The sequence below is a fragment of the Salvelinus namaycush genome, unplaced genomic scaffold (genome assembly GCF_016432855.1).
Source record: "Salvelinus namaycush isolate Seneca unplaced genomic scaffold, SaNama_1.0 Scaffold312, whole genome shotgun sequence".
Classification (NCBI taxonomy): domain Eukaryota; kingdom Metazoa; phylum Chordata; class Actinopteri; order Salmoniformes; family Salmonidae; genus Salvelinus; species Salvelinus namaycush.
The window spans coordinates 30,424-56,600 of record NW_024060031.1 but is presented as its reverse complement, the minus strand read 5'-3'; the positions used below and the strand labels follow the sequence as shown (position 1 = coordinate 56,600).

Here is a 26,177-nt window from a genome sequence, read left to right as displayed (position 1 = left end):
TACATTTCTGGTAATATGTGAATCATCTGTGAAACCATGTGAAGGGCTCCACTATGTCTGTAATCCAGTCACTCCCTTCTTTTCCCATTGGGGGGAGGAGTATGGCAGTGTCTGGAACCATTGTATTACCCCTCTGATGTGTTGAATTTATCTTTCGTAGTATATGACCTAGAGGTTCACTCCCCTTAGTGAGCTTCTCCAGGAGTGAGGAGAAGAGGGGGGGTGTATTTTAGATGGGAGTATCTAGAATTGACAATTGATATATGCCATTGGATGAGGTAATGTTTTGGTCCTAAGTGGTACCAAGAACGAGATTAGAATCTCATCTAAAGAGACCAAACTGAACGATAATTTATAGCTAATGCTATCTGGCTATGGGATACTCCTCTTTCAAGTAAAAGGCCCTTTGTAATGTTCCTAAGATCTGTGGTTCGTCATGTGAGTTGAGAGAGGTGTATCTTGGCTATAAAAGATACTAAGAATTATTTTGTAAGCACTCTCAGAGAATTCATTTATAGACACTGAATTGATCTGAGAGTCAAAGGGCTATGGTGAAGCTCATATATAATTAAAGATGGACTTCAAAATATAACTCTGACTTGTGTGTGGTTTGCTCTCTCATCATTTAGTAATACAGGAAATTCCCACGACAGTGTCCTGGAGGGCAGGTTGTTTGCTCCCATTGATTCTTTGTGCAGACTGCACCACCCTCTAGAGAGCCCTGCGTTTAGGGGCGGTGCAGTTGCCATACCAGGCGGTGATACAGCCCGACAGGAGGCCCTCAATTGTGTTTCTGTAAAAGTTTGTGAGGGTTTTAGGTGACAAGCCAAATTTCTTCAGCCTCCTGAGTTTGAAGAGCCGCTGTTGCGCCTTCTTCACCACACTGTCTTTGTGGGTGGACCATTTCAGTTTGTCCGTGATGTGTACGCCAAGGAACTTAAAACGTTCCATGGCCACGCAGTCATGGGTGAACAGGGAGTACAGGAGGGGGCTGAGCACGCAACCTTGTGGTGTCCCTGTGTTGAGGATCAGTGAAGTGGAGATGTTGTTACCTACCCTCACCACTTGGGCGCAGCCCGTCAGGAAGTCCAGGACACAATTCCAGAGAGCGGAGTTTGAGCCCCTTGGCCTCGAGCTTAATGATGAGCTTGGAAGGTACTATGGTGTTGAATGCTGAGCTATAGTCAATGAACAGCATTCTTACATTGGTATTCCTGTTGTACAGATGGGATAGGGCAGTGTGATGACGATTGCATCGTCTGTGGATCTATTGGGGCGGTAAGCAAATTGAAGTGGGTCTAGGGTGACAGGTTAGATGGAGGTGATATGATCCTTGACTAGTCTCTCAAAGCTCTTCATTATGACAAGAGTGAGTGCTACAGGGTGATAGTCATTTAGTTCAGTTACCTTTGCATTCTTGGGTACAGGAACAATGGTGGCCATCTTGAAGCATGTGGACACGGCTAGGGATGCCTTCTGGGCCGGCAGCCTTGCGAGGGTTAACACGTTTAAATGTCTTACTCACGTCAGCCACGGAGAAGAGCCCACACAGTCCTTAGTAGTGATCTTTAATTTTCACTCTCTTTCTATAGATCACTATAGCCACATATTTATTGAATACAACAGGGGGCAATAGCCTAATGACTCATAGTAACATGTACATGCATGGCCTGTTCCTTATCCCCAGACACTCATGTCTCAATGTGTTAATAATTATCCTGACATTAAAGAGACGGAGGATTTATTATTCAAAAGACTGTTCATCTGTTGTCACCTGTTCCTTAACCTGTCATGTCTGGGCCCATATTCATAAACCAGTCTCAGAGTAGTAGGAGGGCTGATCTGGGGTCAGCTTAGCCATTTAGACCATAATAAATAAGATTAAATGGATGCTTTATTCATACGGAATCTGATTCATTCAAACTTGGTGTTTCCTTTCCTTTACAACAGGTTGGGGAGGAGTTGGATTCTTCCCTGAATCACTCTGCCAGGGACCCGTATTCTGAATCACTCTGCCAGGGACCCGTATTCTGAATCACTCTGCCAGGGACCTGTATTCTGAATCACTCTGCCAGGGACCCGTATTCTGAATCACTCTGCCAGGGACCCGTATTCTGAATCACTCTGCCAGGGACCTGTATTCTGAATCACTCTGCCAGGGACCCGTATTCTGAATCACTCTGCCAGGGACCTGTATTCTGAATCACTCTGCCAGGGACCTGTATTCTGAATCACTCTGCCAGGGACCCGTATTCTGAATCACTCTGCCAGGGACCTGTATTCTGAATCACTCTGCCAGGGACCCGTATTCTGAATCACTCTGCCAGGGACCTGTATTCTGAATCACTCTGCCAGGGACCTGTATTCTGAATCACTCTGCCAGGGACCCGTATTCTGAATCACTCTGCCAGGGACCTGTATTCTGAATCACTCTGCCAGGGACCCGTATTCTGAATCACTCTGCCAGGGACCTGTATTCTGAATCACTCTGCCAGGGACCCGTATTCTGAATCACTCTGCCAGGGCCCTGTATTCTGAATCACTCTGCCAGGGACCTGTATTCTGAATCACTCTGCCAGGGACCTGTATTCTGAATCACTCTGCCAGGGACCTGTATTCTGAATCACTCTGCCAGGGACCTGTATTCTGAATCACTCTGCCAGGGACCTGTATTCTGAATCACTCTGCCAGGGACCTGTATTCTGAATCACTCTGCCAGGGACCTGTATTCTGAATCACTCTGCCAGGGCCCTGTATTCTGAATCACTCTGCCAGGGACCTGTATTCTGAATCACTCTGCCAGGGACCTGTATTCTGAATCACTCTGCCAGGGACCTGTATTCTGAATCACTCTGCCAGGGACCTGTGTTCTGAATCACTCTGCCAGGGCCCTGTATTCTGAATCCAATTGAATGGTGCAATTAACGACTTCTCAAGCTGAGGAGTGAGTTCACAAATAAATTACACCACAATCACCATCTCTTCATAAATGTATTGTACCCAAAGGAAGAGACTGAAGCTGAGCCGAGTCATATTCCTCCTATCTGGTGTTCTACTGTGTTGTCTCTACCAGCTGTCTATCACCTCCAAGCTCTCCCCAGGACCCTGGCCCCATGCCCTGCCCCAAATAGGTGAGGGGTCTGGGGATGGAGAGGGACTGACAGGGGCCCTCCTGGAGGAAGTTGCATTGGAGACCTTAAGGGAGGGGGGACGCAGTATTGACACACAAGAGGAGGAAATTATAGATTTAATGACAACTGAAGTGTACGATTATTACTCTGAGACGACTACAGATGATGTCACACCCTCCACTACCACTGAGGTCTCATCATCATCATCATCATCCTCATCAGTGACTACAATCCGGACTATCGTTCACTGCATCTATGTAGACCCAGAGCCTCCCATTCAGATCCCCACCCTGCCCAACCCACCACCCACCCATCTAGTCCCCAACACCACCCAATCCTCCCCTGCCGACCCGGGGGACGCCCCTCATCAGAAAGGAGACTACCCCACTGATATCTTCTCCGTGGAGGACCGGAGACGAGGCTGGGTGTCGCTCCACATCTTCGGGATGATGTACATGTTCGTCTCACTCGCCATTGTGTGTGACGAATTTTTTGTCCCCGCGCTCGGCGTCATCACAGACCAGCTGGCCATCTCCGACGACGTGGCCGGGGCAACCTTCATGGCGGCAGGAGGCTCCGCTCCGGAGCTGTTCACCTCTCTGATTGGCGTGTTCATCTCTCATAGCAATGTGGGCATCGGGACGATCGTGGGGTCGGCGGTGTTCAATATCCTGTTTGTCATCGGGATGTGTGCCATCTTCTCCAGGGAGATGCTGCACCTCACCTGGTGGCCCCTGTTCAGGGACGTCTCCTTCTACATCATAGGTAATAATATACTATCACAGGTAAAGGGAGATGCTGCACCTCACCTGGTGGCCCCTGTTCAGGGACGTCTCCTTCTATATCATAGGTAATAATATACTATCACAGGTAAAGGCAGATGCTGCACCTCACCTGGTGGCCCCTGTTCAGGGACGTCTCCTTCTACATCATAGGTAATAATATACTATCACAGGTAAAGGGAGATGCTGCACCTCACCTGGTGGCCCCTGAGGTGCAGCCCCTGAGGTGAGGTGCAGCATTTACCTATCACAGGTAAAGGGAGATGCTGCACCTCACCTGGTGGCCCCTGTTCAGGGACGTCTCCTTCTACATCATAGGTAATAATATACTATCACAGGTAAAGGCAGATGCTACACCTCAGCGCTTTTTACATCAGCAGTTGTCAAAGTTCATTACAGTAACTCGGCGTAGGCCTCGGAGAGCAAAGGTAGAAGCGAGAGCACAGTGGCCAGGAGAAACTACCTAGAAGGAAGAAACCTACTGTAGAGAGGAACCTGGCTCAGAGGGGCTATATTCCTCTGGCTGTACCAGGTGGAGATTAAGAGTATATGTGGCCATCAAGGCCAGATAGAGTCCAGAGGACGGGAGAGAAGAGGCTCCACTCATAAATAAATGATAGTGTGCTTGGAGACAACAGTCGATCTCAATCACAAAACATTTAAGGATAAATGCCAGCACTCACTGCATATAGTTGGAGACAACAGTCGATCTCAATCACAAAACATTTAAGGATAAAGGCCAGCACTCACTTGCATATAGTTGGAGACAACAGTCGATCTCAATCACAACATGACAATTTACGTAACCTCTTACTGTGTTCTCTAACCTCTAACCTCTTACTGTGTTCTCTAACCTCTAACCTCTTACTGTGTCCTCTAACCTCTTACTGTGTTCTCTAACCTCTTACTGTGTTCTCTAACCTCTAACCTCTTACTGTGTTCTCTAACCTCTTACTGTGTTCTCTAACCTCTAACCTCTTACTGTGTTCTCTAACCTCTAACCTCTTACTGTGTTCTCTAACCTCTAACCTCTTACTGTGTTCTCTAACCTCTAACCTCTTACTGTGTCCTCTAACCTCTTACTGTGTTCTCTAACCTCTTGCTGTGTTCTCTAACCTCTAACCTCTTACTGTGTCCTCTAACCTCTAACCTCTAACCTCTTACTGTGTTCTCTAACCTCTAACCTCTTGCTGTGTACTCTAACCTCTTACTGTGTTCTCTAACCTCTAACCTCTTACTGTGTCCTCTAACCTCTAACCTCTAACCTCTTACTGTGTTCTCTAACCTCTTACTGTGTTCTCTAACCTCTAACCTCTTACTGTGTCCTCTAACCTCTAACCTCTAACCTCTTACTGTGTACTCTAACCTCTTACTGTGTTCTCTAACCTCTAACCTCTTACTGTGTTCTCTAACCTCTAACCTCTTACTGTGTTCTCTAACCTCTAACCTCTAACCTCTTACTGTGTTCTCTAACCTCTTGCTGTGTTCTCTAACCTCTTACTGTGTTCTCTAACCTCTTACTGTGTTCTCTAACCTCTTACTGTGTTCTCTAACCTCTAACTGTGTTCTCTAACCTCTAACCTCTAACTGTGTTCTCTAACCTCTAACCTCTTGCTGTGTCCTCTAACCTCTTACTGTGTCCTCTAACCTCTAACCGTGTCCTCTAACCTCTAACCGTGTCCTCTAACCTCTTACTGTGTCCTCTAACCTCTAACCTCTAACCTCTTACTGTGTTCTCTAACCTCTAACCTCTTACTGTGTTCTCTAACCTCTAACCTCTTACTGTGTTCTCTAACCTCTTACTGTGTCCTCTAACCTCTAACCGTGTCCTCTAACCTCTAACCGTGTCCTCTAACCTCTTACTGTGTCCTCTAACCTCTAACCTCTAACCTCTTACTGTGTTCTCTAACCTCTTACTGTGTTCTCTAACCTCTAACCTCTTACTGTGTTCTCTAACCTCTTACTGTGTTCTCTAACCTCTAACCGTGTTCTCTAACCTCTTACTGTGTCCTCTAACCTCTAACTGTGTTCTCTAACCTCTAACCTCTAACTGTGTTCTCTAACCTCTAACTGTGTTCTCTAACCTCTAACTGTGTTCTCTAACCTCTAACCTCTTACTGTGTTCTCTAACCTCTTACTGTGTCCTCTAACCTCTAACCTCTTACTGTGTTCTCTAACCTCTTACTGTGTTCTCTAACCTCTAACCTCTTACTGTGTTCTCTAACCTCTTACTGTGTTCTCTAACCTCTAACCTCTTACTGTGTTCTCTAACATCTAACCTCTTACTGTGTTCTCTAACCTCTAACCTCTTACTGTGTTCTCTAACCTCTAACCTCTTACTGTGTCCTCTAACCTCTTACTGTGTTCTCTAACCTCTTGCTGTGTTCTCTAACCTCTAACCTCTTACTGTGTCCTCTAACCTCTAACCTCTAACCTCTTACTGTGTTCTCTAACCTCTAACCTCTTGCTGTGTTCTCTAACCTCTAACCTCTTACTGTGTACTCTAACCTCTTACTGTGTTCTCTAACCTCTAACCTCTTACTGTGTCCTCTAACCTCTAACCTCTAACCTCTTACTGTGTTCTCTAACCTCTTACTGTGTTCTCCAACCTCTAACCTCTTACTGTGTCCTCTAACCTCTAACCTCTAACCTCTTACTGTGTACTCTAACCTCTTACTGTGTTCTCTAACCTCTAACCTCTTACTGTGTTCTCTAACCTCTAACCTCTTACTGTGTTCTCTAACCTCTAACCTCTTACTGTGTTCTCTAACCTCTTGCTGTGTTCTCTAACCTCTTACTGTGTTCTCTAATCTCTTACTGTGTTCTCTAACCTCTTACTGTGTTCTCTAACCTCTAACTGTGTTCTCTAACCTCTAACCTCTAACTGTGTTCTCTAACCTCTAACCTCTTGCTGTGTCCTCTAACCTCTTACTGTGTCCTCTAACCTCTAACCGTGTCCTCTAACCTCTAACCGTGTCCTCTAACCTCTTACTGTGTCCTCTAACCTCTAACCTCTAACCTCTTACTGTGTTCTCTAACCTCTAACCTCTTACTGTGTTCTCTAACCTCTAACCTCTTACTGTGTTCTCTAACCTCTTACTGTGTCCTCTAACCTCTAACCGTGTCCTCTAACCTCTAACCGTGTCCTCTAACCTCTTACTGTGTCCTCTAACCTCTAACCTCTAACCTCTTACTGTGTTCTCTAACCTCTAACCTCTTACTGTGTTCTCTAACCTCTTACTGTGTTCTCTAACCTCTAACCTCTTACTGTGTTCTCTAACCTCTAACCTCTTACTGTGTTCTCTAACCTCTAACCTCTTACTGTGTTCTCTAACCTCTAACCTCTTACTGTGTTCTCTAACCTCTAACCTCTTACTGTGTTCTCTAACCTCTAACCTCTAACCTCTTACTGTGTTCTCTAACCTCTTACTGTGTTCTCTAACCTCTTACTGTGTTCTCTAACCTCTAACCTCTTACTGTGTTCTCTAACCTCTTACTGTGTTCTCTAACCTCTTACTGTGTTCTCTAACCTCTAACCTCTTGCTGTGTTGTCTAACCTCTTACTGTGTTCTCTAACCTCTAACCTCTAACCTCTTACTGTGTTCTCTAACCTCTAACCTCTTACTGTGTTCTCTAACCTCTTACTGTGTTCTCTAACCTCTTACTGTGTTCTCTAACCTCTAACCTCTTACTGTGTTCTCTAACCTCTAACCTCTTACTGTGTTCTCTAACCTCTAACCTCTTACTGTGTTCTCTAACCTCTAACTGTGTTCTCTAACCTCTAACCTCTTACTGTGTTCTCTAACCTCTAACCTCTTACTGTGTTCTCTAACCTCTTACTGTGTTCTCTAACCTCTTACTGTGTACTCTAACCTCTTACTGTGTTCTCTAACCTCTAACCTCTTACTGTGTTCTCTAACCTCTAACCTCTTACTGTGTTCTCTAACCTCTAACTGTGTTCTCTAACCTCTAACCTCTTACTGTGTTCTCTAACCTCTAACCTCTTGCTGTGTTCTCTAACCTCTAACCTCTTGCTGTGTTCTCTAACCTCTAACCTCTAACCTCTTACTGTGTTCTCTAACCTCTAACCTCTTGCTGTGTTCTCTAACCTCTAACCTCTAACCTCTTACTGTGTTCTCTAACCTCTAACCTCTTACTGTGTTCTCTAACCTCTTACTGTGTTCTCTAACCTCTAACCGTGTTCTCTAACCTCTTACTGTGTCCTCTAACCTCTAACTGTGTTCTCTAACCTCTAACCTCTAACTGTGTTCTCTAACCTCTAACTGTGTTCTCTAACCTCTAACCTCTTACTGTGTTCTCTAACCTCTTACTGTGTCCTCTAACCTCTAACCTCTTACTGTGTTCTCTAACCTCTTACTGTGTTCTCTAACCTCTAACCTCTTACTGTGTTCTCTAACCTCTTACTGTGTTCTCTAACCTCTAACCTCTTACTGTGTTCTCTAACCTCTTACTGTGTTCTCTAACCTCTTGCTGTGTTCTCTAACCTCTAACCTCTTACTGTGTTCTCTAACCTCTAACTGTGTTCTCTAACCTCTAACCTCTTACTGTGTTCTCTAACCTCTAACCTCTTGCTGTGTTCTCTAACCTCTAACCTCTAACCTCTTGCTGTGTTCTCTAACCTCTAACCTCTAACCTCTTACTGTGTTCTCTAACCTCTAACCTCTTGCTGTGTTCTCTAACCTCTAACCTCTAACCTCTTACTGTGTTCTCTAACCTCTAACCTCTTACTGTGTTCTCTAACCTCTTACTGTGTTCTCTAACCTCTAACCGTGTTCTCTAACCTCTTACTGTGTCCTCTAACCTCTAACTGTGTTCTCTAACCTCTAACCTCTAACTGTGTTCTCTAACCTCTAACTGTGTTCTCTAACCTCTAACTGTGTTCTCTAACCTCTAACCTCTTACTGTGTTCTCTAACCTCTTACTGTGTCCTCTAACCTCTAACCTCTTACTGTGTTCTCTAACCTCTTACTGTGTTCTCTAACCTCTAACCTCTTACTGTGTTCTCTAACCTCTTACTGTGTTCTCTAACCTCTAACCTCTTACTGTGTTCTCTAACCTCTTACTGTGTTCTCTAACCTCTTGCTGTGTTCTCTAACCTCTAACCTCTTACTGTGTTCTCTAACCTCTTACTGTGTTCTCTAACCTCTAACCTCTTACTGTGTTCTCTAACCTCTAACCTCTTACTGTGTTCTCTAACCTCTTGCTGTGTTCTCTAACCTCTAACCGTGTCCTCTAACCTCTTACTGTGTTCTCTAACCTCTTACTGTGTTCTCTAACCTCTAACCTCTTACTGTGTTCTCTAACCTCTTACTGTGTTCTCTAACCTCTAACCTCTTACTGTGTTCTCTAACCTCTTACTGTGTTCTCTAACCTCTAACCTCTTACTGTGTCCTCTAACCTCTAACCTCTTACTGTGTTCTCTAACCTCTAACCTCTTACTGTGTTCTCTAACCTCTAACCTCTTACTGTGTTCTCTAACCTCTAACCTCTTACTGTGTTCTCTAACCCCTTACTTATGATGAATTAACATCTGTATTGTTTTCAGACCTGATCATGTTGATAATCTTCTTCCTGGACAACACCATCATGTGGTATGAGAGTATAATGCTGGTGGCTGGCTACAGCTCCTATGTCTGCTTCATGAAGTACAATGATCAGCTGGAGGCAGCATTCAAGAACCAGCTCAGGAAACACCAGCACATCATTAATATCATCACTGTGGCTGTTGAGGATGAACCTGACAAGGTACATTTTATTTGCATTTATTTATTTAACCTTTATTTAACTAGGCAAGTCAGTTAAGAACAAATTCTTAGAGTATACCGGGGAACTTACACTACCGTTCAAAAGTTTGGGGTCACTAAGAAATGTCCTTGTTTGTGGGGCTCAAAATGGCCAGAAACAAAGAACTTTCTTCTGAAACTCGTCAGTCTGTTCTTGTTCTGAGAAATGAAAGCTCAACGTCAACAGTGAAGAGGCGACTCCGGGATGCTGACCTTCTAGACAGAGTTGCAAAGAAAAAGCCATATCTCAGACTGGCCAATAAAAATAAAAGATTAATATGGGCAAAGGAACACAGACACTGGACAGAGGTGTTTTGCAGGTACTATTTAATGAAGCTGCCAGTTGAGGACTTGTGAGACGTCTGTTTCTCAAACTAGACATTCTCATTTTTATTTATTTATTTATTTATTTCACCTTTATTTAACCTGTACTGCTCTGGCGTTCCGCCAGCGGAACTCCTCCCACATTCCACTGAAAAGGCAGAGCGCGAAATTCAAAATATATTTTTTTAGAAATATTTAACTTTCACACATTAACAAGTCCAATACAGCAAATGAAAGGTACACATCTTGTGAATCCAGCCAACATGTCCGATTTTTTAAATGTTTTACAGCGAAAACAGCACGTATATTTATGTTAGCTCACCACCAAATACAAAAAAGGACAGACATTTTTCACAGCACAGGTAGCATGCACAAAGCCAACCTAACTAACCAAGAACCAACCAAACTAACCAACAAACAACTTCATCAGATGACAGTCTTATAACATGTTATTCAATAAATCTATGTTTTGTTCGAAAAATGTGCATATTTCAGGTATAAATCATAGTTTACATTGCAGCTACAATCAGAAATTGCACCGAAAGCAGCCAGAATAATTACAGACACCAACGTCAAATACCTAAATACTCATCATAAAACATTTCTGAAAAATACATAGTGTACAGCAAATGAAAGACAGGCATCTTGTGATTCCAGCCAATATTTCCGATTTCTTAAGTGTTTTACAGCGAAAACACAATATAGCGTTATATTAGCTTACCACAATAGCCAGAAACACAAGCCATTTCCCAGTAGCAAAAGTTAGCGATCGTAACAAACCAGCAAAAGATATATAATTTTTGACTAACCTTGATAAGCTTCATCAGATGACAGTCCTATAACATCAGGTTATACATACACTTATGTTTTGTTCGAAAATGTGCATATTTAGAGCTGAAATCAGTGGTTATACATTGTGCTAACGTAGCATCTTTTTCCCACAACGTCCGGATATTTTTCTGACACTTTTTCTGACACACATATTCTGACCAAATAACTATTCATAAACATAACTAAAAAATACATGTTGTATAGGAAATGATAGATACACTAGTTCTTAATGCAATCGCCGTGTTAGAATTCTAAAAATAACTTCATTACGACATACAGCTTAGGTATGGCGAGAGAGTACCCAAAAGCTGGGCGCAAACGACTAGTTCACATGTTCGACAGATATATGAAATAGCATCATAAAATGGGTCCTACGTTTGCTGATCTTTCATCAGAATGTTGTACAAGGGGTCCTTTGTCGGGAACAATCTTTGTTTCGATTTAGAACGGCCTTTTTCCCTCTCGATTTAGCAAGAACACTTGCCAAGTGGCGCGAATCTCTCCATGTCAACAAACGGAAGAGAACGGAACACGGCAAAACTCCCGAAAAAAATTCAATAATCTGATTAAACTATATTGAAAAAACATACTTTACGATGATATTGTCACATGTATCAAATAAAATCAAAGCCGGAGATAGTAGTCGCCTATAACGACAGCTTTTCAAAAGGCAATCCCCGGTTCCTTCTTGCGCCTTCCTGAAAACAGGAAATGGGTGACACATCATTCCAAGAGGATTTATTCCAACTCAGACCAAGATAAACACTCCATTTCTTCTCTCACTGCCTCTTGACATCTAGGGGAAGGTGTATGACGTGCATGTATACTAATACGTATCATGCCCATTTATAGGCAGGACCTAGAACAGAGCATCGATTTCAGATTTTCCACTTCCTGGTCAGGAAGTTTGTGCCAAATGAGTTCTGTTTTACTCACAGATATAATTAAAACGGTTTTAGAAACTAGAGAGTGTTTTCTATCCAATAGTAATAATAATATGCATATTGTAGGAGCAAGAATTGAGTACTTAGGCCGTTTAAATTGTGCACGATTTTCCCCCAAAGTGAAAACAGCGCCCTCTGTCCTCAACAGGTTTTAACCAGGTAGGCCAGTTGAGAACAAGTTCTCATTTACAACTGCGACCTGGCCAAGATAAAGCAAAGCAGTGTGACACAAAACAACAACACAGAGTTACACGTGGAATAAACAAGCGTACAGTCAGTAACACAGTAGAAAAGTCTATACAGTGTGTGCAAATGGCGTAAGGAGGCAAGGCAGTAAATAGGCCATAGTAGCAAAGTAATTACAATTTAGCAAATTAACACTGGAGTGATAGATGTGCAGATGATGTGCAAATAGAAATACTGGAAATACTGGTGTGCAAAAGAGCAAAAAAGTTAATAAAAACAATATGGGGATGAGGTAGGTAGATTGGCTGGGCTATTTACAGATGGGCTGTGTACAGCTGCAGCGATCGGTAAGCTGCTCAGATAGCTGATGCTTAAAGTTATTGAGGGAGATATAAGTCTCCTACTTCAGCCATTTTTGCAATTCGTTCCAGTCATTGGCAGCAGAGAACTGGAAGGAAAGGCGGCCAAAGGAGGTGTTGGCTTTGGGGATGACCAGTGAGATATACCTGCTGGAGCGCGTGCTACGGGTGGGTGTTGTTATCGTGACCAGTGAGCTGAGATAAGACGGATCTTTACCTAGCAGAGACTTATAGATGACCTGGAGCCAGTGGGTCTGGCGACGAATATGTAGCGAGGGCCAGCCGATGAGAGCACACAGGTCGCAGTGGTGGGTGGTATATGGGGCTTTGGTGACAAAACGGATGGCACTGTGATAGACTGCATCCAGTTTGCTGAGTAGAGTGTTGGAGGCTATTTTGTGACATCGCCGAAGACGAGGATCGGTAGGATAGTCAGTTTTACGAGGGTATGTTTGGCAGCGTGAGTGAAGGAGGCTTTGTTGCAAAATAGGAAGCCGATTCAAGATTTAATTTTGGATTGGAGATGCTTAATGTGAGTCTGGAAATAGAGTTTACAGTCTAGCCAGACACCTAGGTATTTGCAGTTGTCCATATATTCTAAGTCAGAACTGTCCAGAGTAGTGGTGCTAGTTGGGCGTGCGGGTGCGGGCAGCGATCGGTTGAAGAGCATGCAATGTACTTATCCTCTTGTTCAGTTGTGCACCGGGGCTTCCCACTCCTCTTTCTATTCTGGTTAGAGACAGTTTGCGCTCTTCTGTGAAGGCAATTTCTCGTATGGAATAGCCTTCATTTCTCAGAACAAGTATAGACTGAGGAGTTTCAGAAGGAAGTTATTTGTTTCTGGCCATTTTGAGCCTGTAATCAAACCCACAAATGCTGATGCCCCAGATACTCAACTAGTCTAAAGAAGTCCAGTTGTATTGCTTCTTTAATCAGAACAACAGTTCTCAGCTGTGCTAACATAATTGCAAAAGGGTTTTCTAATTATTAATTAGCCTTTTAAAATGATAAACTTGGATTAGCTAACACAACGTGCCATTGGAACACAGGAGTGATGGTTGCTGATAATGGGCCTCTACGCCTATATAGATATTCCACAAAAAATCTGCCGTTTCCAGCTACAATAGTCCTTTACAACATTAACAATGTCTACACTATTTTAATGGACAAAAAAATTAGCAGGAAATTTCTAAGTGACCCCAAACTTTTGAACGTTAGTGTATATTTGAACGATTTTTGGTACAGTGTTCTTTTGTTACAGATACTGTCTTGATGTAGGCCAAGGGTGTCCAACTCTTTTTGCCCCATGGGCTGCATTCGGTTCTCAACAAGGTCCAAAGGGTTATATTTCCTTGCCGTCAACATTTGCTAAACATTGTCCTCTATCCATCGTTTTGGGAATTTTCAATGCTCTCGGACTGTCTAGCTTTCATTTAAGTGATTATTAGCTGGAAACAGTCAAACACTATGAATGTAGGTCCCGTATAATTTCTACACCGTTTCCATTTGGTTTGAGTCCTTTAAACTGTATTGAGCTCGTTTCCCAAAATGGGTTTTATTTTTAAATCCCATGATTATTATTTCTGTTGACAGCAGCGTAGCCTCGTGGTTAGAGTGGAGGAGTGGCAGTGTAGCCTAGTGGTTAGAGTGGAGGGGTGGCAGTGTAGCCTAGTGGTTAGAGTGGAGGAGTGGCAGTGTAGCCTAGTGGTTAGAGTGGAGGGGTGGCAGGTAGCCTCGTGGTTAGAGTGGAGGGGTGGCAGGTAGCCTCGTGGTTAGAGTGGAGGGGTGGCAGGTAGCCTCGTGGTTAGAGTGGAGGGGTGGCAGGTAGCCTAGTGGTTAGAGTGGAGGAGTGGCAGCGTAGCCTAGTGGTTAGAGTGGAGGAGTGGCAGTGTAGCCTAGTGGATAGAGTGGAGGGGTGGCAGGTAGCCTAGTGGTTAGAGTGGAGGGGTGGCAGGTAGCCTAGTGGTTAGAGTGGAGGGGTGGCAGTGTAGCCTAGTGGTTAGAGTGGAGGGGTGGCAGGTAGCCTCGTGGTTAGAGTGGAGGGGTGGCAGGTAGCCTCGTGGTTAGAGTGGAGGGGTGGCAGGTAGCCTCGTGGTTAGAGTGGAGGGGTGGCAGCGTAGCCTAGTGGTTAGAGTGGAGGGGTGGCAGCGTAGCCTAGTGGTTAGAGTGGAGGGGTGGCAGGTAGCCTAGTGGTTAGAGTGGAGGGGTGGCAGCGTAGCCTAGTGGATAGAGTGGAGGGGTGGCAGGTAGCCTAGTGGTTAGAGTGGAGGGGTGGCAGTGTAGCCTAGTGGTTAGAGTGGAGGGGTGGCAGTGTAGCCTCGTGGTTAGACTGGAGGGGTGGCAGGTAGCCTCGTGGTTAGAGTGGAGGGGTGACAGGTAGCCTCGTGGTTAGAGTGGAGGGGTGGCAGGTAGCCTAGTGGTTAGAGCGTTGGACCAGTAACCAGCGGGTAGCCTAGTGGTTAGAGCGTTGGACTAGTAACCAGCGGGTAGCCTAGTGGTTAGAGCGTTGGACCAGTAACCAGCGGGTAGCCTAGTGGTTAGAGCGTTGGACCAGTAACCAGCGGGTAGCCTAGTGGTTAGAGCATTGGACCAGTAACCAGCGGGTAGCCTAGTGGTTAGAGCGTTGGACCAGTAACCAGCGGGTAGCCTAGTGGTTAGAGCGTTGGACCAGTAACCAGCGGGTAGCCTAGTGGTTAGAGCGTTGGACCAGTAACCAGCGGGTAGCCTAGTGGTTAGAGCGTTGGACCAGTAACCAGCGGGTAGCCTAGTGGTTAGAGCGTTGGACCAGTAACCAGCGGGTAGCCTAGTGGTTAGAGCGTTGGACCAGTAACCAGCGGGTAGCCTAGTGGTTAGAGCGTTGGACCAGTAACCAGCAGGTAGCCTAGTGGTTAGAGCATTGGAGAATCAGAGGCTGGCTCCTGTGTTAGGAGAATCAGAGGCTGGCTCCTGTGTTAGGAGAATCAGAGGCTGGCTCCTGTGTTAGGGGAATCAGAGGCTGGTTCCTGTGTTAGGGGAATCAGAGGCTGGCTCCTGTGTTAGGAGAATCATGTCATACAGCTCATTATTCATCTGGTTCCCTCAAACATGCGTGGATGACATGATTAAGCCATATATCTCCTTCAAAATCCCTCCATAAACTTCATCCGTTTTTAAGGCAGATGTTGTTGATCATAGGCTCTAATTCAGCCATATTTCCTTTAAAGTAAAAGCATGTTCTCAAAGCAAATGATACAGCCATACCTCATTCAAAATCAGATGTTGCTGATCAAACATGATGGGTCATTCACTCAGGGTGAGTCATTCACTCACTGATGAGTCATTCACTCACTGATGAGTTGTGTATTCACTGATGGGTCATTCATTCAGGGTGAGACATTCACTCGCTGATGAGTCATTCACTCACTGATGAGTCGTGTATTCACTGATGAGTCATTCACTCACTGATGAGTCGTGTATTCACTGATGAGTCATTCACTCACTGATGAGTCATTCACTCACTGATGAGTTGTGTATTCACTGTTGAGTAAATCACTCACCGATGAGTCATTCACTCACCGATGAGTCATTCACTCACTGATGAGTCATTCACTCACTGATGATCGTCATCGTTCTTTCTGGTTCGTCAGCAACTGCAGTGCAGCGTGGGCAGTTCTGGTTCTTTAATAAGGGAGAGCTGAGACTGAGAGCATCACTTGAGATGGGAATGACATCTGTGTACACACACCTGGTGATGTTGGGAGTGGGAGGATTCTTACCTAGGCCCTTGCTGATCAAAGAACCAAAGCTGATCACGCAACCCTTACAAGCCTGAGGGGCTGCAGTGATACACACTCTTTTACTTGAAGCATCAACATATACACCTAACTCCTGTAATGGTGATTGAGCATTATATAGACTACATAGGGTAAGAAGCATGCTTCATCAGGGGTTGTTGTTGCGCCCAATACGTAATTCCCATATTACAACCAAAACATTATGTATGTACTGTATGTACTGTAGCTGTGAGCTTTACTGCCTCTCCTTTATATAAACAAATATGTTGGGAAATATTTTAGTCCATTTGAAGGGGTGGCGTGTTCTGGAATGTTTTAACATCTGGTGAATCCTTGTTGTCCACAGGACAAGACAGCAAGTCAGAATAGTAGCCCTCCTGCCGCAGAAGACAAGAAACTATTAAAGGTAAACAACTAGACAGTGATCAAGTAGTAGTTTAGCAGGATCCCCAGTGGTAGTTTGGTAGGATCCCCCGTAGTAATTTATCAGGATCCCCAGTAGTAATTTATCAGGATCCCCAGTAGTAATTTATCAGGATCCCCAGTAGTAATTTATCAGGATCCCCAGTAGTACTTGATCCCCAGTCGTAGTTTAGTAGGATCCCCAGTAGTAATTTATCAGGATCCCCAGTAGTAATTTATCAGGATCCCCAGTAGTACTTGATCCCCAGTAGTAATTTAGTAGGATCCCCAGTAGTAGTTTAGTAGGATCCCCAGTAGTAGTTTAATAGGATCCCCAGTAGTAGTTTAGTAGGATCCCCAGTAGTAGTTTAGTAGGATCCCCAGTAGTAGTTTAGCAGGATCCCCAGTCGTAGTTTAGTAGGATCCCCAGTAGTAGTTTAGTAGGATCCCCAGTAGTAGTTTAATAGGATCCCCAGTCGTAGTTTAGCAGGATCCCCAGTCGTAGTTTAGCAGGATCCCCAGTCGTAGTTTAGTAGGATCCCCAGTAGTAGTTTAGTAGGATCCCCAGTAGTAGTTTAGTAGGATCCCCAGTAGTAGTTTAGTAGGATCCCCAGTAGTAGTTTAATAGGATCCCCAGTCGTAGTTTATCAGGATCCCCAGTAGTAGTTTAGTAGGATCCCCAGTAGTAGTTTAGTAGGATCCCCAGTCGTAGTTTAGCAGGATCCCCAGTAGTAGTTTAGTAGGATCCCCAGTAGTAGTTTAGTAGGATCCCCAGTAGTAATTTAGTAGGATCCCCAGTCGTAGTTTAGCAGGATCCCCAGTAGTAGTTTAGTAGGATCCCCAGTAGTAGTTTAGTAGGATCCCCAGTAGTAGTTTAGTAGGATCCCCAGTGGTAGTTTAGCAGGATCCCCAGTAGTAGTTTAGTAGGATCCCCAGTGGTAGTTTAGCAGGATCCCCAGTAGTAGTTTAGTAGGATCCCCAGTAGTAGTTTAGTAGGATCCCCAGTAGTAGTTTAGTAGGATCCCCAGTAGTAGTTTAGCAGGATCCCCAGTCGTAGTTTAGCAGGATCCCCAGCCGTAGTTTAGTAGGATCCCCAGTGGTAGTTTGGTAGGATCCCCTGTAGTAGTTTAGCAGGATCCCCAGCCGTAGTTTAGTAGGATCCCCAGTCGTAGTTTAGCAGGATCCCCAGTAGTAGTTTAGCAGGATCCCCAGCCGTAGTTTAGTAGGATCCCCAGTGGTAGTTTGGTAGGATCCCCTGTAGTAGTTTGGTAGGATCCCCTGTAGTAATTTATCAGGATCCCCTGTAGTAATTTATCAGGATCCCCAGTCGTAGTTTAGTAGGATCCCCAGTGGTAGTTTGGTAGGATCCCCAGTAGTAATTTATCAGGATCCCCAGTCGTAGTTTAGTAGGATCCCCAGTGGTAGTTTGGTAGGATCCCCAGTAGTAGTTTATCAGGATCCCCAGTAGTAATTTAGTAGGATCCCCAGTAGTAATTTATCAGGATCCCCAGTAGTAATTTAGTAGGATCCCCAGTCGTAGTTTAGTAGGATCCCCAGTAGTAATTTATCAGGATCCCCAGTCGTAGTTTAGTAGGATCCCCAGTAGTAATTTACCAGGATCCCCTGTAGTAATTTATCAGGATCCCCAGTAGTAATTTATCAGGATCCCCAGTCGTAGTTTGGTAGGATCCCCTGTAGTAATTTATCAGGATCCCCTGTAGTAATTTATCAGGATCCCCAGTAGTAATTTATCAGGATCCCCAGTAGTAGTTTAGTAGGATCCCCAGTAGTAGTTTAGTAGGATCCCCAGTAGAAATTATAGGATCCCCAGTAGTAATTTATCAGGATCCCAGTAGTAATTTATCAGGATCCCCAGTAGTAATTTATCAGGATCCCAGTAGTAATTTATCAGGATCCCCAGTAGTATTTAGTAGGATCCCCAGTAGTAATTTATCAGATCCCAGTCGTAGTTTAGCAGGATCCCCAGTAGTAATTTATCAGGATCCCCAGTAGTACTTGATCCAGTGTAGTTAGTAGGTCCCAGGGTAATATCAGGATCCCCAGTAGTACTTGATCCCCAGTAGTAATTTATCAGGATCCCCAGTAGTAATTTATCAGGATCCCCAGTAGTAATTTATCAGGATCCCCAGTAGTAATTTAGTAGGATCCCCAGTAGTAATTTATCAGGATCCCCAGTCGTAGTTTAGTAGGATCCCCAGTAGTAATTTATCAGGATCCCCAGTAGTAATTTAGTAGGATCCCCAGTAGTAATTTATCAGGATCCCCAGTAGTAATTTATCAGGATCCCAGTAGTAGTTAGTAGGATCCCCAGTAGTAGTTTAGTAGGATCCCCAGTCGTAGTTTAGTTGGATCCCCAGTAGTAATTTATCAGGATCCCCAGTAGTAGTTTAGTAGGATCCCCAGTAGTAGTTTAGTTGGATCCCCAGTAGTAATTTAGTAGGATCCCCAGTAGTAATTTATCAGGATCCCCAGTAGTAATTTATCAGGATCCCCAGTAGTAATTTATCAGGATCCCCAGTAGTAATTTATCAGGATCCCCAGTAGTAATTTATAGATCCAGTAGTGTTTAGTAGGATCCCAGTAGTAGTTTATAGGATCCCCAGTAGTAGTTTAGTAGGATCCCCAGTAGTTTGTAGGATCCCCAGAGTAGTTTATAGGATCCCCAGTAGTAGTTTAATAGGATCCCAGTAGTAGTTTAGTAGATCCCCAGTAGTAGTTTAGTAGGATCCCCAGTAGTAGTTTAATAGGATCCCCAGTAGTAGTTAGTAGGATCCCCAGTAGTAGTTTAATAGGATCCCCAGAGTAGTTTAGTAGGACCCCAGTAGTAGTTTAGTAGGATCCCCAGTAGTAGTTTAATAGGACCCCAGTAGTAGTATCAGGATCCCCAGTAGTAGTTTAGTAGGATCCCAGTAGTAGTTATGGTCCCCGTAGTGTTTAGTAGGATCCCAGTAGTAGTTTAGTAGGATCCCCAGTAGTAATTTATCAGGATCCCCAGTAGTAGTTTAGTAGGATCCCCAGTAGTAGTTTAGTAGGATCCCCAGTAGTAGTTTAGTAGGATCCCCAGTAGTAGTTTAGTAGGATCCCCAGTAGTAATTTATCAGGATCCCCAGTAGTAATTTAGTAGGATCCCCAGTAGTAATTTATCAGGATCCCCAGTAGTAATTTATCAGGATCCCCAGTAGTAGTTTAGTAGGATCCCCAGTAGTAGTTTAGTAGGATCCCCAGTAGTAGTTTAGTTGGATCCCCAGTAGTAATTTATCAGGATCCCCAGTAGTAGTTTAGTAGGATCCCCAGTAGTAATTTATCAGGATCCCCAGTAGTAATTTATCAGGATCCCCAGTAGTAATTTAGTAGGATCCCCAGTAGTAGTTTAGTTGGATCCCCAGTAGTAATTTAGTAGGATCCCCAGTAGTAATTTCTCACCTCTCGCTCTCACCTCTCGCTCTCGATCTCACCTCTCGCTCTCGATCTCACCTCTCGCTCTCGATCTCACCTCTCGCTCTCGATCTCACCTCTCTCTCTCGATCTCACCTCTCTCTCTCGATCTCACCTCTCTCTCTCGATCTCACCTCTCTCTCTCGATCTCACCTCTCTCTCTCGATCTCACCACTCTCTCTCGATCTCACCTCTCTCTCTCAATCTCACCTCGCTCTCAATCTCACCTCTTCTCTCATCACTCCTCCTCAATCTCACCTCTCTCTCTCAATCTCACCTCTCTCTCTCAATCTCACCTCTCTCTCTCAATCTCACCTCTCTCTCTCAATCTCACCTCTCTCTCTCAATCTCACCTCTCTCTCTCAATCTCACCTCTCTCTCTCAATCTCACTCTCTCTCTCAATCTCACCTCTCTCTCTCAATCTCACTCTCCTCTCAATCTCCCTCTCCTCTAATCTCACCTCTCTCTCTCCAATCTCACCTCTCTCTCTCAATCTCACCTCTTCTCTCAATCTCACCTCTCTCTCTCAATCTCACCTCTCTCTCTCAATCTCACTCTCTCTCTCTCTTCAATCTCACCTCTTCTCATCTCACCTCTCTCTCTCTCAATCTCACCTCTCTCTCTCTCTCAATCTCACCTCTCTCTCTCTCTCAATCTCACCTCTCTCTCTCTCTCAATCTCACCTCTCTCTCTCAATCTCACCTCTCTCTCTCTCAATCTCACCCCTCTCTCTCTCTCAATCTCACCTCTCTCTCTCAATCTCACCTCTCTCTCTCAATCTCACCTCTCTCTCTCAATCTCACCTCTCTCTCAATCTCACCTCGCTCTCGCTCTCACCTCTCGCTCTCGCTCTCACCTCTCGCTCTCACCTCTCGCTCTCACCTCTCGCTCTCACCTCTCGCTCTCACCTCTCGCTCTCACCTCTCGCTCTCACCTCTCGCTCTCACCTCTCGCTCTCACCTCTCGCTCTCGATCTCTCCTCTCGCTCTCGATCTCACCTCTCGCTATCGATCTCACCTCTCGATCTCACCTCTCGATCTCACCTCGCTCTCAATCTCACCTCGCTCTCAATCTCACCTCGCTCTCAATCTCACCTCTCTCTCAATCTCACCTCTCTCTCAATCTCACCTCTCTCTCAATCTCACCTCTCTCTCAATCTCACCTCTCTCTCAATCTCACCTCTCTCTCAATCTCACCTCTCTCTCAAGCTCACCTCTCGCTCTCAATCTCACCTCTCGCTCTCGCTCTCAATCTCACCTCTCGCTCTCGCTCTCAATCTCACCTCTCGCTCTCGCTCTCACCTCTCGCTCTCGCTCTCACCTCTCGCTCTCACCTCTCGCTCTCACCTCTCGCTCTCACCTCTCGCTCTCACCTCTCGCTCTCACCTCTCGCTCTCGCTCTCTCCTCTCGCTCTCAATCTCACCTCTCTCTCTCAATCTCACCTCTCTCTCTCAATCTCACCTCTCGCTCTCAATCTCACCTCTCTCTCTCAATCTCACCTCTCTCTCTCAATCTCACCTCTCTCTCTCAATCTCACCTCTCTCTCTCAATCTCACCTCTCTCTCTCAATCTCACCTCTCTCTCTCTCTCAATCTCACCTCTCTCAATCTCACCTCTCTCTCTCTCTCAATCTCACCTCTCTCTCTCTCAATCTCACCTCTCTCTCTCACTCACCTCTCTCTCTCAATCTCACCTCTCTCTCTCAATCTCACCTCTCTCTCTCAATCTCACCTCGCTCTCGCTCTCACCTCGCTCTCGCTCTCACCTCTCGCTCTCGATCTCACCTCTTGCTCTCACCTCTCGCTCTCACCTCTCGCTCTCACCTCTCGCTCTCGATCTCTCCTCTCGCTCTCGATCTCACCTCTCGCTCTCGATCTCACCTCTCGCTCTCGATCTCACCTCTCGATCTCATCTCTCGATCTCACCTCGCTCTCAATCTCACCTCGCTCTCAATCTCACCTCTCTCTCAATCTCACCTCTCTCTCAATCTCACCTCTCTCTCATACCCTCTTCAATCTCACCTCTCTCTCAATCTCACCTTCTCTCAATCTCACCTCTCTCTAATCTCACCTCTTCTCAATCTCACCTCTCTCTCAAGCTCACTCTCTCAAGCTCACCTCTCTCAAGCTCACCTCTCGCTCTCAAGCTCACTCTCAGCTCCCTCTCACCTTCGCTCTCGCTCTCACCTCTCGATCTCGATCTCACCTCGCGCTCTCACCTCTCGCTCTCACCTCTCGCTCTCACCTCTCGCTCTCACCTCTCGCTCTCACCTCTCGCTCTCACCTCTCGCTCTCGCTCTCTCCTCTCGCTCTCGATCTCACCTCTCGCTCTCGATCTCACCTCTCGCTCTCGATCTCACCTCTCGCTCTCGATCTCACCTCTCGCTCTCGATCTCACCTCTCGATCTCACCTCTCGCTCTCGATCTCACCTCTCGCTCTCGATCTCACCTCTCGCTCTCACCTCTCCTCTCGCTCTCGATCTCACCTCTCCTCTCGCTCTCGATCTCACCTCTCGCTCTCACCTCTCGCTCTCGATCTCACCTCTCGCTCTCGATCTCACCTCTCGATCTCGATCTCACCTCTCGATCTCACCTCTCGCTCTCCATCCTCACTCTCGCTCTCCATCTCCCTCTCGCTCTCTCCCTCTCCATCTCACCTCTCGCTCTCCAATCTCACCTCTCATCTCACCTCTCGCTCTCGATCTCACCTCTCGCTCTCCGATCTCACTCTCGCTCTCGATCTCACCTCTCGCTCTCGATCTCACCTCTCGCTCTCGATCTCACCTCTCGCTCTCGATCTCACCTCTCGCTCTCGATCTCACCTCTCGCTCTCACCTCTCTCTCTCTCGATCTCACCTCTCTCTCTCTCGATCTCACCTCTCTCTCTCTCGATCTCACCTCTCTCTCTCTCTCGATCTCACCTCTCCTCTCTCGATCTCACCTCTATCTCTCTCGATCTCACCTCTCTCTCTCTCGATCTCACCTCTCTCGATCTCACCTCTCTCTCTCTCCTCTCTCTCTCTCTCGATCTCACCTCTCTCTCTCTCGATCTCACCTCTCTCTCTCTCTCGATCTCACCTCTCTCTCTCTCTCGCTCTCCCTCTCTCTCTCTCTCGATCTCACCTCTCTCTCTCTCGATCTCACCTCTCTCTCTCTCGATCTCACCTCTCGATCTCACCTCTTAATCTCACCTCGCTCTCAATCTCACCTCGCTCTCAATCTCACCTCGCTCTCGATCTCACTCTCTCTCAATCACTCACCTCTCTCTCAATCTCCCCTCTCTCTCAATCTCACCTCTCTCTCAATCTCACCTCTCTCTCCAATCTCACCTCTCTCTCAATCTCACCTCTCTCTCAATCTACCTCTCTCTCATCTCACCTCTCTCTCAAGCTCACTCTCTCAAGCTACCTCTCGCTCTCATTCACCTCTCGCTCTATCTCACCTCTCGCTCTCGTCTCACCTCTCGCTCTCGATCTCACTCTCCGCTCTCGATCTCACCTTCGATCCACTCTCGCTCTCACCTCTCGCTTATCTCGCTCTCACCTCTCGCTCTCACCTCTCGCTCTCACCTCTCGCTCTCACCTCTCGCTCTCATCTCGCTCTACCTCTCGCTTCCCCTCTGCTCTCGTCTCTCCTCTCGCTCTCGACTCACCTCTCGCTCTCAATCTCACCTCTCGCTCTCAATCTCACCTCTCGCTCTCGATCTCACCTCTCGCTCTCGATCTCACCTCTCGCTCTCGATCTCACCTCTCGATCTCGATCTCACCTCTCGATCTCGATCTCACCTCTCGATCTCACCTCTGCTCTCGATATCACTCTCGCTCTCACCTCTCCTCTCGCTCTCGATCTCACCTCTCCTCTCGCTCTCGATCTCACCTCTCGCTCTCACCTCTCGCTCTCGATCTCACCTCTCGCTCTCGATCTCACCTCTCGATCTCGATCTCACCTCTCGATCTCACCTCTCGCTCTCGATCTCACCTCTCGCTCTCCATCTCACCTCTCGCTCTCCATCTCACCTCTCGCTCTCCATCTCACCTCTCCATCTCACCTCTCGCTCTCGATCTCACCTCTCGCTCTCGATCTCAACTCTCGCTCTCGATCTCACCTCTCGCTCTCGATCTCACCTCTCGCTCTCGATCTCACCTCTCGCTCTCGATCTCACCTCTCGCTCTCGATCTCACCTCTCGCTCTCGATCTCACCTCTCGATCTCACCTCTCTCTCTCTCGATCTCACCTCTCTCTCTCTCGATCTCACCTCTCTCTCTCTCGATCTCACCTCTCTCTCTCTCGATCTCACCTCTCTCTCTCTCGATCTCACTCTATCTCTCTCGATCTCACCTCTCTCTCTCGATCTCACCTCTCTCGATCTCACCTCTCTCATCCTCTCTCGATCTCACCTCTCTCTCTCTCCTCTCTCTCTCTCTCGATCTCACCCTCTCTCTCTCGATCTCACCTCTCTCTCGCTCTCGCTCTCTCCCTCTCTCTCTCTCGATCTCACCTCTCTCTCTCTCTCGATCTCACCTCTCTCTCTCTCTCGATCTCACCTCTCTCTCTCTCTCGATCTCACCTCTCGATCTCCTCTCCTCTTCGATTCACCTCTCTCGATTCACCTCTCTCTCTCGATCTCACCTCTCTCTCTCTCTCTCTCTCGATCTCACCTCTCTCTCTCGATCTCACCTCTCTCTCGAGATCTCACCTCTCTCTCTCTCTCGATCTCACCTCTCTCTCGAGATCTCACCTCTCTCTCTCTCGAGATCTCACCTCTCTCTCTCTCTCGCTCTCACCTCTCTCTCTCTCTCTCGAATCACCCTCTCTCTCTCACCTCTATCTCTCGATCTCACCTCTCTCTCTCTCGATCTCACCTCTCTCTCTCTCGATCTCACCTCTCTCTCTCTCGATCTCACCTCTCTCTCTCTCGACCTCACCCCTCTCTCTCTTGACCTCACCTCTCTCTCTCTCGATCTCACCTCTCTCTCTCTCTCGATCTCACCTCTCTCTCTCGATCTCACACCTCTCTCTCTCGATCTCACACCTCTCTCTCTCTTGATCTCACACCTCTCTCTCTCTCGATCTCACCCCTCTCTCTCTCTCTTGATCTCACCTCTCTCTCTCTCTCTCTCTCTCTCTCTCTCTCTCTCTCCCCCCAGTTGAAGCCTGTCCTCCAGAGAGGAGGAAGTTCAGCCTCTCTTCACAACTCCACCATGAGGAACACAATCTACAAGCTGATGATTCACACACTAGACCCCCTGGGAAACAGTAGGTTACCTTTTCACCTAATTCTAGAAAAGACAACAGACCTGAGTTCAAATACTATCACACATCATTTCAAATAGTTCAGCTGGGCTTGACTGAGATCGTCTGGTGCAATGGACCCAATAGAATAGTTGCCAAATCCCTTATCTTTCACTCTGTTAAGAGAATTATGTTTCTCGATGTTCATAAACTGAACTTCAATTAACTACTCAGTCTGCAACCCAGAATTGATAAGATACTGGTTGAAATGAACACAGACAGAGGCCCAGCCTACAATAGTCAAATGTTTATTCACGAGAGCGCTCTGAAGTCCATTATACAGACACCCATTTTATAGCGCCGCACATACTTCCACACAAACAGTAGATATCTTACGCACATACTGACACACAAACAGTAGATATCCTACGCACATACTTCCACACAAACAGTAGATATCCTACGCACATACATACACACGAACAGTAGGTGAGTTCTCACCGCTGTTTATCACTACCAGCCGGCAGTTCCATTTCCCCGAGATTAGGGAAACCTTGAGAAGTCCTCCCTGTCCTCCTAAGTTATCTCACTTCCTGCCAGGTGGGTTCAAACACAGTCTAACTGTTCTCGGTATCTTTCTCCCCCCCCCCCCCCCCCCCCCCCCCTTAAGTGGCTTAAGAAATGGCTTTGTACCTGCCACTACAACTATCAATATTATGGTAACTTCTTACAGGGTTACTATATTAACAGTAAACGAGTATACCTCATATGCTGATGCGGGATTATCGTTATACTACAGCCCGCTACCAAAACAGTGAAACATGTTGATATGGACGGAGTACCTTTGTCCTTCTCTCAGTCAGTCAGTGAGATTAATTATCAAAGTGTTCCACGTTAAGCTTTGGCACTAAATCCAGATTGGTCCTAAGCAGATTAATACCCGTGTCAGTTTA

General features: G+C 46.1%; 1 protein-coding gene across 1 annotated transcript; it reads left to right on the top strand.

Moving 5' to 3' along the window:
- Positions 1-2,989: 2,989 nt before the first annotated feature.
- LOC120039939 (sodium/potassium/calcium exchanger 1-like) lies at positions 2,990-25,248 on the top strand (the record flags this gene model as incomplete). The annotated part of the gene is made up of 6 exons (XM_038985254.1): positions 2,990-3,108; positions 3,202-3,896; positions 9,480-9,679; positions 15,516-15,521; positions 16,481-16,540; positions 25,140-25,248. Coding segments are annotated over exons 1-6 (1,189 nt in total), but the record flags the coding sequence as incomplete, so codon positions are not given.
- Between the last annotated feature and the right edge of the window lie 929 nt (positions 25,249-26,177).